At 37.0% G+C, this 13733-nt stretch overlaps 1 protein-coding gene across 3 annotated transcripts; it reads right to left on the bottom strand.

Annotated features, from left to right (window-relative positions):
* Positions 1–408: 408 nt before the first annotated feature.
* LOC106428663 (uncharacterized membrane protein At3g27390) lies at positions 409–4161 on the bottom strand. Of its 3 annotated transcripts, none has more exons than XM_013869405.3 (8): positions 3967–4161; positions 3527–3743; positions 3099–3207; positions 2686–3012; positions 1498–2029; positions 1220–1415; positions 893–1142; positions 409–809 (listed from the first exon to the last, which is right to left on the bottom strand). In XM_013869405.3, exons 2-8 carry the CDS (start codon positions 3618–3620, stop codon positions 557–559), a joined length of 1761 nt encoding a protein of 586 aa, XP_013724859.2. In that variant the 5' UTR covers positions 3621–3743; positions 3967–4161; the 3' UTR covers positions 409–556. The 3 variants fall into 3 exon arrangements, with proteins under 3 accessions (XP_013724859.2, XP_013724861.2, XP_013724860.2); XM_013869407.3 differs by having other exon boundaries at positions 3527–3736; positions 3967–4129; XM_013869406.3 differs by having other exon boundaries at positions 3830–4122.
* Between the last annotated feature and the right edge of the window lie 9572 nt (positions 4162–13733).

Consider the following 13733-nt stretch of genomic DNA (forward strand, 5'->3'; position numbering starts at 1 on the left):
CAAGAGAGCACTTTCGTCTTCTTTTTGAAGCCGGCTATTCCATCCAACTAATTTCCAATAACGGCGTCTAAGTATTTCTCATTTCATGTATATTGATTTAATTAGGCAAAAATCAAATTAGATACTTCTCTGAAAATCACTATATTAAAACAAACTTCTACTTCTGTCGAAATGGACCCCTAACGTCTAGAGAGTTCAATTATAATGGGGCATTTGTCAAAAGCCTTTTTGTAACACGGTAGTGACGGTCTTGCTTGTTATTTCAAGAATAAGATTTCATATGAACGAGAATGTTTTGTACTTGTCAAGTTGGGCATTAGCGCATTGTGCATAGTTTTTTTTAAATACTTATAAAGGACAAGAACAATATTTGGTGAATTGGCGTTGCTCTTGAATTGCAACATCATATGGTGTGAAAAATAAAAAAAAAAGTTATGAAGACACAACATGGTTGAATTTTATATTGGAGCAACCTGTCATATGAATATGAATTAGACATGAAACAAACATTCACAAGTCTAGTAAAAAGAGACATTGCATACACACGTTCCCAGGATTAAACTAAATCTACATTCCTTGAGACACCCTTCCTTGATTCTTGGTCGGATCCATTGATACTCTCTTTCCTTCTGAACGATCTATGACTGAATATCCTAGAAAATATCTTAACCGGAACAGGCGCTTCTCTTATAGTTTCTGAACCGTCACGGTCCTGGACCTCCAAATCATCCGATAGTTTCTTCACTAATTCCACAAAATGTCTACGGTATGTTGGATACCTTGACACCGTTTTCGTTAGCCCTTGAATCCTAACAAACACACACAAAACACAAAGTCCAAAAATAGAAACTTTAGCCTCTGATATATAAAAATAGAAACTTTTAGACATTACCTGCGAGCAAAGGCGTCAAGCTCAGCTCTTTTACGCTCGGTGAGAAGAGGAGAAGATGAATCAGCATACGAGCTCTTTAGCCTCTCTGAGTCTCCATACAGCAACACCAACCTTCCGAGATACTCTTCCTCTTCATCAGTTAAGTTCGTAGCTTTCATCTGCTCCTTTAGTATCAAAAACGGATTCAGAAACCAATCAAAGAAAGCGTCTTTCGGTCTGTTCTTGGTAGTTAGTTCAGTTACACCGTCACCTAACACACAAACATTGTGTCATTAGTTCAATCCTCGTTGATGATTCAAGAAAACAAAGAAGAGGTCGAGACTTTACTGAGTAACAAGCCGGAAGTATTGGCTTTGACAGAGCGTAGAATCTCGTAAAGAAATGCATAAGCTGGTAAGCCAACGCTGATCACTTGGCTGCCGTTACTAGACCTCGCCTCTTCGATATCTTTTGAGTTTATCAGTCCTTTACTCGCCAAAACGTCTCCAAACTTCCTACACTCCACAAAGAGACCATCCAAAAGCTGCAAGGTTTCAACACTCGTCAAATCTCAAAAAGTCTCTATTTTGCTATTTGGGTTTTTGATATAATAAGCGTGTGCTTACGTCAAGAGGCTTCACATCAATCATAGGGACTCTCACTGACCCTACTCTTGTTGAAGACATGTTCTTGATAGAGCCTTGTCTTGGTATAGGACCTGAAAAAGGTGTTGGTTCGGCTTCGTTTTTTCGATACTTAGGCCTTGGGAAGCAAGATCCTTCATTCATGTCAAGTATATCAGTGCTATACTCGTCGTAAATGGACACAGAGGCGACTACAAAGCATAGTCCACAGTAAAAAGATGATTCTTGATATGATACTACTCCTGCATAAGCACCGAGGAAGATGCTAGAGACCGCTGAACCAAGAACTGCTCCAGCGACAGCCAAAGGCCAAAGCAAGATCGCTAGGCCTGCTATGGGGACACACATTGTCTCCAGGAATGGACCTTCTCGTCCAATGAGGTCGTGAAAGAGACGGTGCCAACCTTTGAAGAGCATGTAAGGGCTTTTGCATAAGGCTACGAGTGAGATCACAGGGAAAGCTACAAGAATCCCGAGTGCTGAAGCTATCAATGCACCTGGAAGTTGAAGTAGCCTGGAAATAAAAATGCAGACAGAAAGTAAGCTGGGCATTTTACCCCGAAAATTCAAACCGGAACCGACTCGAAAATTTACAAGTTTCTAGTTGAATCCAAAATTCCTCTACCCAAAAGAACCGAAACCGAAAAGAACTGATCCGAATAGATCTGAAAAGAACCAACCCGAATAGACCCTACCCTATAAGAACCGATTCATACCCAACCTAAAAACATGAATATCCAAGATTATGACTTTATATTTTATATTTTCTATATTTTAATTTGTTTGCAATCTTTATTATTATTTTGTAACATTTATAAGTAATAAAAAACTTTAAATGTTAAATATAGAGTTTAAAAATGTTCAATTATTAAGACTTTTTTGGTTATTTTGCAAATTTTTATATAAATATGATATAGATTTCAGCAAATTTTGATGGTTTTCGGGTACTTTGAGTTTTCCCGATTTTAAATACCCAAACCGACCTGGATCCACTACGAGACCTGAAAATTACAGGTATATTAATTATAGATTTGAACCGAACCAAACCCGCCTACTTAGTTGGTTCCAAATGACTAGACCTAAATGGAACCGACTCGAACCGGACGACCAGGCCTTAGTAAGCTCTATTGAAAGATACTTTAGAACTCAAGAACGAGCATAAACATATACCTTATCTCATGATAGTTCTGATCCGGACTACATTTTCTAATCTCATCCATAAATGAGAAGTAGGAGTGAAAGCACACGTCTTTAAAGTCACGGACAACAATGAAGCTGCGCTTGACGGTGCTCCAAGTTCCATCATAAAAGCAATGAAGAAGCGGGGAAGGCTTGCCCTCGCCAACGGCATCAAAGGTGGCGAAGATTGGTGAGAGAGAACCATATAAAGCTCCTCCAAGAACACTTGCTAAGACACCAAGAATTGGCCAAAGAATGATGGCGGCAGGTAGACATAGGCATATAAAGAGCTTCAAGATCGGTCCTAATTGTTTGGCACTGAGAAGAAACAAACAAGGAGAGTCTTTAACGCCTAGAGAGACAAAAAAAGACAATGGAATGTTTTCAGGAGAGGAGTTGGTTACCTCACTATTGAATAGAATGTCCAAACGATGTGGATGGGCAAAAGAGTTAGTATGACCACAGAGTTGCCTATAGTCACAACGAGGCATACCAGTGGACACAGAAGGATACCTAAACAACAAAGAAAGCATTGTTACACTATAATGAATTTGATAAGTGCAAATGAGCCTAAACAGAATCAAAATGCTTGGCTTCTTAAACTTTCAGACACTCAAATTAGCTCTATAGTTTACAGTATGAAGAACAATCACTAAAGTCAACATCCATGTAATGAAAGTCAACGTGAGTTAAAACCACTTTGTCTGAACAAACTGAAAACTAGGCTTAAAGGGGTAGAGATCCATTGAAAGTTCAGACCGAAGAATGAAGAGATAAAGTGTGAAACATGGAAACAATGTTTAAAAAAAAAAAGAAACTCTAAAGGTCATACCTTTGATGACACCCAGAAACAGCAATGCAGTGAAATAAGGAAGGAACACTAAGAAATGCACGAAAGAAGCAATACATCCCTCTGGAGGCTCCATTTGATTTTTGAATCTTTCGACTAAACCCCACGAGTTTAACACAAACCCATCTCTCAAGAACCAGTCAACGCCTTCCTAAGAGCTTCAACGCTATTTTTAGTATTGATTTTGGAGCCCTGTAGGCTGTAAGCAGAGACAATGAGTCCATTGAGCTTAAAAATAAGTAAACAAAGAGCTGGACAGAACAAAAACAGAGTAAAAACGAGTACTTTCTTCATCTTTATGTAAACATTAACGCTTTAAACATCTCGCGTGGGCAGTGATTTACGATTAAGAAATCCTTTCTCTTCTCGAAATAAGATTTTTAAAAAATTTAAAATTAAACACGAGAACCAAAGAAACTGACCTTTTTATCCGAAGAAGAAGAAGAAGAAGCAAAGAGGGATGCTTTCGACTTATCTGCTGCTAATAATTTGTTTTTGTGGATGGCTTGAGCTTAACGCATTAGAAAATATCTGAACTTACAGATAACGAGGCATATAGAGAACAAACGAAGTAACATCAAAGGAGACTCCATGAAAATGCCCAATTTTGCAGTTAAAATAGCTTTTGTTTATTTATATTAACTGTGGTGGCGGCTCCTTTTTGTTGCAGGGGTGAGCGAAAAAACCGAACCGAACCGAACCGAACCGAACCTACCGAACCGAAACCGATTCAAACCGAACCAAAGTTTATTTCAAAACATTCAGTTGAATATTTTTCCAACCCGAATGGTTCGGTTTAAATCGAACCGAACCGAGAAACCGATGTGTTTTTGTAATTATTTAAATTAAAAATATTAGTAATACCAATATACTAAAATTCTAATACTAAACAACATATTTTCCATTTTTTATTCATTAACATATATTCTTCTAACCTAACATGTAATCATCAAAATATTTGATTTAAAATATATCATTCATTGTAGGTTTTTTTAATTTTAATGATACAAGAGATATTACTAATGATGTTGTTTTTTTTTACTTTAGTTAACTTTCATTTGTTTTAATTCTTATATATTCTTTTGTGACTTTTTAAAAGTTTTTGTTTTAGCTTTATATTGAATTTTGTTCACATAGTTTATGTTTACATAATTTATGTTGTAAAACATAATTTTTCTTAGAAAAATTAAAGTAAGAAGAATCTAATTAAACCGATCCAAAAAATAAACCGAACCGAATACAAACCGAACCGAATATAAACCGAACCGAACACAAATCGAACCAAACTAAATATGGTTTATTTCAGTTGGAAAAATACTAGAACTGAACTAACCAAACCGAACCGAACCCGATCCGAACCGAGAAAATAACCGAAGTGTCCACCCCTGTTTTGTTGTCCTAAGGGATATTTTGATGTTTTTATCTTCTCAGATGACTTAATTTTCTGGCAATATTTGCAAATTAGTAACAATAATTTTCTGACATATTGTAATTAAAAAGCGTTAATGTTGTAGTAGTTATGCATCATGGAAACTGGCAACCTTTTCTTTTGAAGAAAAGAACGCACACCTATCGATCCATTTATAAGTTTTTTTTTTTAAAACTTAGACATTGATAAGTATTATACTATCATTTGCGAAGTAATGTTTTGCAAAGGAACTATCAGTTTAAAAGTTAGAGCGATTAATATTGTTTATACATTTAATCAATTTTACATATAATTGTTTTATAATTAAAAATGAATTTTACATTAGATATATTAGAATTATATTTTATATTAGATAATTGATAAAAAAAGTTTAGAAAATAAGAAAATTCATATATATTGTGTTGTTATCTAGAAATAATATTTTTCTATAATAAAATTTAAAATTAAGATATAATATCATTTATAATTAAATATAATCAAACACAAATATTTGTATAAATATATTTTCTAAAATATTAATTTTTCGCAACAAAACTCTTACTTTAAAAATTAGAGTGGTTAATATCTTTTATAACATAATGAATTTTCACATAGTTATTTTATAACTAAAAATTAATTTTATGTTAGATATATTAGATTTATATTTTATATAAGATAATTGATAAAAATATATTTTAGAAAATAAGATAATTCATATATATATCGTTTGTTATCTAGAAATAATATTTTATATTATAACAGTAAAATAATTTATAATTAAATATAATTAGACAAAACATTTATATAAAGATATTTTCTAAAATATTTCTAATGTGAGTGATTTTAAAATTTCAACACAATAATAAGCATTTTTATATTTTGATGAAAAATTGTCATATATAAATAATTTGATGATTGATTTATTTTTTCGAAGACATAGGTAATAATTTATCATGTCGATGTTTGAATTAATAAAAAATAAAATAATAAGTATCTTTAACAACACTATGCCCACATATGTGGGCAAATGTCACGCTAAAATGTTTTTAAAAATAGTCCATTGTAAAAAAATAATAGAGTAAATAGTAAAAAGAATCGTAGATATTTGACATAAAAAGGAGTAAATATATTTTTGTAAATCAGATCATGATTATTTTCAAAAATATCATGGTAATAGATATCTCCCAATGTAAGTAGATCAGAGATGCACTACAAGAAAACAGCAAGGATTCTGAGGGAAAAAATCGTCGGAATTTCGTCGGAATATCGTTATTCCGACGACATACCGACGAAACAAGTCGTCGGAAATAATTCCTCGGAATTTCTTCTTTCTTCGGAAATTCCTCTGAATTTTCCGACGGAATTCTAAGGAAATAAACTTCCGAGGAAATTCCGAGGATCACTAGTTTGTCGGAAAGGTCCTCGGAATATACCGAGGGAGAACTTCGTCGGGATACTTCCTCGGACGTTCATCGATCGATGCGTTTTTAGGCATATATACATCGATCGATAGGAATATACCGAGGGATCTGTCCCTCGGAATATTCCGAGGGAAATGTCCCTCGGTATATACCGAGGAACCGTTCCCTCGGTATATTCCGAGGAAAGGTTTCCCTCGGTATATTCCGAACGTTTTTTTATAAACAGATCGATCGATGGATTTATCTCCAAAAACGCATCGATCGATCGAGTAAAAAATATAATTAATTTCCTCGGAATGTAAAAAATATTAATTTTTTAAAAAAATAAAATTTCTGAAATTTAAATTCGAAAATATGAAATTAAAATTAAAAATGAAATCATATTAATTAATATTCAAAGTTTCACAAATAAAAATAAAACATTCCGAGTTTTTGGAAAAAAAAAAAAACTACGGGTCTGGCACGTCCGGGAAGACCTCGTTCGGGTACATCCTCTGCATCATCTCCATCATTTGCTGGTTCAGCCTCCTCTGTGCCTCATAGCCCGCCTGTTGAGCCGCCATCTGGGTCTCCAACAAAGATATACGATCATCTTTGTCCTTCAACTGAGCCGTAAGCACTTCTGGATCAACAAAGGGCGGTGGTGCAGAAGAAGGAGGAACCGACCGGGTGCGACGACCCAAACCGACCAAACGTCCCTTCTTCTTTGGAACCGACTGAATAGAAAATAGCCAAATTTACAAATTTAAACCAAGAAATAAATGAATTGAACTTTTAAAAAAAAAGAACTTACGGATTCAACGATTTCGTTGATTCGAAACCGGGACAAGTTGGTCGAAGCCGTCGAAGCGTCATCCTCGGTTTGAAGCTGAGACACTTCGTCTACCACCTGAGTTTGGACCAGGTCGACCACGTCCCTCACAAGACCGTCATCAATCTGGCCGGTCTTCTTGTTGGTATACGCCCTCCTCATTAGGGCGAGATCATCAACCGGCTCGCCATCATTTTCTTCCGCCTTGAAAAAAAACATAAATTAAAGAAACATTAGAAATTAGAAGAAATGCACAATAAATTAAAATTCTGAAACTCAAATAATTGAAGAAAAAACGGTTGAACTTACCATGCGATCTCCCAGAGTGGCAATAGATTGAGCACCCAAGTTATGCTTGTAGATGCCCTTCCCTTTACGGTCGCTCCTGCGGTTGGTGGAGTTGGTGGAAGAAGTTTCTTTCGTCTCTTCTTTATCCCAATGCGCACACAACTCCTTCCAGACCGTGTCGTTCATCGACTTTGGGACCTTTTAATAAAAAAAAAGAAAATAGTTTAATAAATTAAAAAATAGTTTAATAAATTAAAAAATTGTTTAATAAATTAAATCGAACCTTATTGATTTCCCACTTCTTCTTCCACTCGTGGATCTGCTTCCCATAGTTGTCCATTACTTTATGGACGAAGTGGTGATAGATAAAGAGCGTCTCATCGGAATTCCAGTTGAACTCTTGCTGAAAAAAAAACACAATTAGTAGAAAAATTATATTAAAGATTAAAAATATAAGTAAAAAATTAGAATACTTACCGCAAACTGACGAAACCACAGAACCTGCTTCTCGGTAGGGAAGTGAGTGAAAGTCGGATGTCCACTGTCGAGGGCCGAGTACATCATACGGTTGATCCATGCGCTGATCCCGTTCCCGGATCGGTTGAACCTAATAAAAAGAATAAACGGTTAATAATGAATCCAAATTTAAAGAAAAAAATGTTTAATTACCATGTTTGACCCCGTCCATGTGGATACGGAGTGAGATACGGAAGATGGTCACGACCGGGCTGTTGAACCAACTCCGCAACACGCATCACTCCCGGAGGACCCGGAGGAACAGGAGCGGATGCAGCAGCGGGAGCGAGAGGAGCAGGAGCGGGTGCAGCAGAGGGAGATGTATGGTTGGAGCTGTGGGGCGAAGGGGAATCCTGAAAATGGCTGGAATCCCGAGACTGGCTCCCCGTACCACCACGACTACGACGCTGTCGAGGCCGGGTCTGATCATCATGAGACCTGTAAATTAAAAAAATATATTTAATAAATAGAGAAATATATAAATTAATTTTGTTTTTAAAAAAAATCCCAAATAATATAGTCACAAAAAAGATTTATATATATTAAAAATATTTAATAAATATATAAAAATAGTTCTAATAAACAAAAAATAGTTTTAATAAATAAAAATAGTTTAATAATTAAAAAAAAATAGTTTTAATAATATATATATATATTAAAAATATTTTTAAATCCCAAATAATAGTTTTTAATCACAAAAAAAGTTTTATAGATATTTAAAATGTTTTGTAAAATCCAAAAAAATCGAATTTGTATACCAAAATTTTTTTGTAAAATCCAAAAAATCGAATTTATATAGAAAAATCGATTTGTAAAATACAAAAATCGATTTTATATACAAAAATCGATTTTATAAATACAAAAAATAAAAAAATTATAAAAAAATTCTACATCAATTCAACAAAACAAATTATTCAACCAAATCATAATTCTAAACCTATTATACAACCAAATCACAATCCTAACCAATCACCCTAACAAAAATCTATCAAAACTACACAAAAACCTAACAAATAGAACCTAAGAGAGTGGGATAGGGTCCTTACATGATTTGTGTAAGAGAAGGGGGAGATCGCCGGAGATATCGTCGGATTTCAGGGGGAAATCGCCGGAAATGAGAGAGGAGTCGCGCAGAGGAAGAAGAGAGAAATGGGGAAGAAGAAGCGGTTCCTGGTTCAATTTTCGCGAAATATTTGCCCGGTAAAATGAAAATATTCCGAGGAAATTCCGATGGATAGTAAAATATCCGTCGGAATTTCCTCGGAATATTCCGAGGAAATACCGAGGAACTAGTGTTTGGGGTTTCAAAACATCAATTTTTTTTGCCGTATTTCATTTCTTATACAATTGTAATGCATACCATTGAGGATTCTTTGTATAGATGAGCATAAACCATGAAATAACAAATTTCAAAACTAATTGAAAGTATTCTCTTTACCGTTCATTAAAAGATATAAGTGTTTCTCTTATGTTATGGGATTTCGTTCATACAATCGGAAAAGTGTTAATTATACGGTAAGGAACAAATATTTGACTTCATAATGAACGTAAGACACTTAATAAGGGTTATATAGGTGTTATTCAAACCGCAAAACGCTGTTTTCGGTTTAAAAACCATATTTCCTCGGAATTTCCTCGGATTATTCCGAGGGAACTCCGAGGAAACCCTCTTCTTCCTCGGAATTTCCTCGGAATATTCCGAGGAAATTCCGAGGAACTAGTGTTTGGGGTTTCAATACGTCAATTTTTTTTTATAAACGGATCGATCGATGTATATATATCCAAAAACGCATCGATCGATCACTAAGATGGACCGGACCGTAAGAATGTGATCGATCGATGAGATTATCCCATCGATCGATCGAGAATCTCAAGTGTTCCTCGGAAAATCTTGTAAGTTTTTTTTATAAACGGATCGATCGATGGATATATGTCCAAAAACGCATCGATCGATCACTAAGATGCACCGGACCGTAAGAATGTGATCGATCGATGAAATTATCCCGTCGATCGATCGAGAATCTCAAGTGTTCCTCGGAATGGCCTCGGAAAATCTTGTAAGTTTTTTTATAAACGGATCGATCGATGGATATATGTCCAAAAACGCATCGATCGATCACTAAGATGCACCGGACCGTAAGAATGTGATCGATCGATGAGATTATCCCATCGATCGATCGAGAATCTCAAATGTTCCTCGGAATGTCCTCGGAAAATCTTGTAAGTTTTTTTATAAACGGATCGATCGATGGATATATGTCCAAAAACGGATCGATCGATCACTAAGATGGACCAAAGCGTAAGAATGTGATCGATCGATCCGTATTTGTTCAAAAACGCATCGATCGATGCGTGTGCGGGAAACAGAATTATAAGGCAAAACCCGACCTTTTTTGGATCTAAACCTCAGAACTCTCATCCCCTCCGATTTCCCCTATAATTCCCCCCCCTTTCTCTCTCTATAATCATCCGATTTGAACAATTTTGGGCTCTATTCCCCTTGATTTTTCGAGCTCTACCTGATTCCTACACTCGTTTTCACCCTAAGACAGGTATACTCCGCGAATCTCCACATTCTGAAATCGTGTTCTTGAGCAATATTTGGGTTTTGTGAATTTCTTATTTCCTTGTTGATTCCTTGATCAAATATGCATGAAACAGATGTTTAAACATGGAATAGAACACAATTGTCTGTGATCAACGAGTTTGGAACACAATTGAGATGATTTAGGGATTGAGAATTTTTTTCAATTTCGTTTTTTTTTTTCACAACTCGATTTCGCCTTCATTTTCATGTTGCTTTGAGTTCTTAATTGATTATAACCATGTTGAGAGCAATGATTCTATTTTGTAGAGAATGAAGCGCACGAAAACATCAGCAAAGAAGAACACACAAGAAGAGGGTTCGTCTCAGCGAGAGACGCAAAGGCCAAAGAAGTGGGATAAGTCTGATACGACCCACTACAACAACATGAAGAAGGTAGCCGTTCCGGCTACACAACTAGCATGTCCTGAGACGATGACAATATTGGGAATCAAAGCAGACATTGAAGGGCTATTCCAGAACATGGGTCTAGGCCAACTATGCAACCTCAAGGAACCCACTTATCCGGAGTTGGTACGCCAGTTCATAGCATCCGCATACGTCAGCCGTCCCGATGATAGCCATCAGGAAGGTTTTCTGGCATTCGTAGTGCAGAAAGTATACTATGAGGTATCTTTCACAGACCTCTGCGGACTATTTGGATTGAGTGCGGGGGAGAGGACATCTGGTCTTTATTGGACTTCAGAGCTGTTGAACTTCTGGGAAACGATTGGCACAGGGGTTTATAGATCTTCTCAGGCAAAGGAGTCACTTATCCGGAGCCCAGTACTGAGATATGCGACACGCCTCATTGGCTCATTGCTATACGGGACAACCACAGCCGCATCAGTCACGCAATGGGAGTTGTGCCTCCTGTACCAAGGTGTGAGGCATTTGCTACCGGCATTTGGAAACTCTACATTCCCACCTGCTACTGCCTTCAACATGGGAGCGGTGCTGGCCGCAAACTTAGCAGGATACAAGGGGAAAGTAACCAAATCCAAGAGCAATGCATGTGGATTTGGTGCAGTGATTACTCGGATCCTTAGACATGTGGGTGTAGACTGCCAGAACCAGCAGGTAGCACTGGACAGATCAAACAACATTGCTTGGAACTACCTGGATGTCATTTCTCTAGTAAGTAAGGAGTTCATAGCTGGTCCCCACTCGAGGATCGATCGGGATGGTCCTTACGTCTACGTATTCCAGGACCGAGCGAAGAAAACACTCTACTGCCACCTGCCTCAGATCGGCCTGACTGCTCTACTTTCAGAGGCTGCAGTTGAGTTCCTACCCCCTGCTACCGCACTAGTAGACAAGCCATCCTTCTTCACGCCAAAATATCAGACCAAAGGCAAGGCCGTGGTTGATGAAGAAGGAGAAGATGAGGCTGCACAAGCCATTCCAGATGATTCACAACCCCATCAGCTACTCCCATCAGACTCCAGCCAGTACAAGCTGCAAGAGCTTCCACCGAACGCCACTTCGCGCCAGCAACAACATTGGAGAGATCAGAGCATAAAGACAAACAACGACATGCTACACAAGATCTGGGCTGCCATTTCACGTATCAGGCCGTGTCGTTGCCAAAAGGATGATGTAGTTCATCGGGACAACTCTCCATCCAGCTCTGGTTCGGGTTCGAGTGGTACACACAGGGTAAGAAAGAGGTCCAAGAGACCCAACGATGCAGGAACATCTGGAGCAGGAGACGAGGAGTAGGAGCTATCACCGGCCAGTATTGCCATTTGATTTCCGACCGCGCTATTTTATTTTCTTTTTTATTCTAACGTTTTATGGTCTTATTTTCTGTTAATTTTGAACTTAGTTTTTTTTTCTTAATTATGAGTTCGTATTTCTTTTACATGGTTTCTTCGTTTTATTTGGTTGTGTTTTGAGTAGTTTTTAATTCGTATTCAGCTTTGCCTTGCTAGATAAACCAAATAACTAATATCCGAGGAAAGAGGTTATATCAAGTGTTCCTCAGAATTTCCTCGGTATTTCTTAAAAAAAAAAAAAAAAATCAATGGTAGTCTGTTTCCGAGTCATCATCACCAGATGAATCTGAATTTGGATCTTGGTGAAACTCTCCAATCACTGGTTCATCCTCTACGTGAACGACGGCTTCCTCTCCAAAGTCGGTTAAATCGACTACAAGGCCAACTCCAGCTAAATCTTCTGCTGCACTTAAGTTGCCGGATGTGCTTGGTTGTAGTGGGTCTTCCAGCTCAGAACTTCCCTGAACTCGGCCTCTCGGGTTGAGTCTTGTAACAGTAACCCATGGATCATCTCTGTTCCTCACCCGGGGGTACTTGATATAACAAACCTGTAACATTTAAAAAAATTATAAATTAATACACATGATGATGAATCATTCTGAATAATTAACATTTAAATACCTGATCGGCCTGAGAAGCAAGAATGAAAGGATCATAATATTGCAGCTTTCGCCTCGAATTTACTGATGTAACACCAAATGCATCTGTTCTCACACCTCGATCTGGAGTGTTGTCGTGCCAATCACAATAGAAAACAGTACAGCGCAATCCAACCATGCCCAAATACTTGATTTCCAAAATCTCATGTATGTGTCCGTAGTATACATCATCTCCTGATGCAGAACAAACGCCAGCATCATAAGTCGTACTCGAACGTCTCCTCTTCTGAGTTGTGAATGCATATCCTCGAGTACAAAATCTCGGATATGACTTCACAACAAAGTTTGGTCCAACGACCATCTCACGTATCCAATCGTCAAATGTTTCACCTCTGGCCAAACCAGCAGACACCTATTAATAGCACATATATATATATGTTATATCAATAAATGTGAATTAGTATAAATATGTGATAAAATATATTTTAATTTGTTTAAAGCACTCACATAAGTAAACATCCATCCAGTAAATTCTCTCTGCTTCATTTCTTCTAGTTCGTCCTCTGTGGCGTATCTATACTCGAACCGCTTTTCTGCCATGAAAATCCTGTATATGATGACAATAATGTAATTAATTAAGATTTAAATTTCAACTTGTTAAAATAAAAATTTGTAAGCTCATTTATTTACCTCTCATATTGAAGAACGTCTTCGCAGTTGGTGAGCAAATATGTTTGCAAATGACTGCGCTCCTGCTCAGTAAGTCGACGGTCCTTTGGTTTTC

Source organism: Brassica napus, chromosome C2, assembly GCF_020379485.1.
Source record: "Brassica napus cultivar Da-Ae chromosome C2, Da-Ae, whole genome shotgun sequence".
Classification (NCBI taxonomy): Eukaryota; Viridiplantae; Streptophyta; class Magnoliopsida; order Brassicales; family Brassicaceae; genus Brassica; species Brassica napus.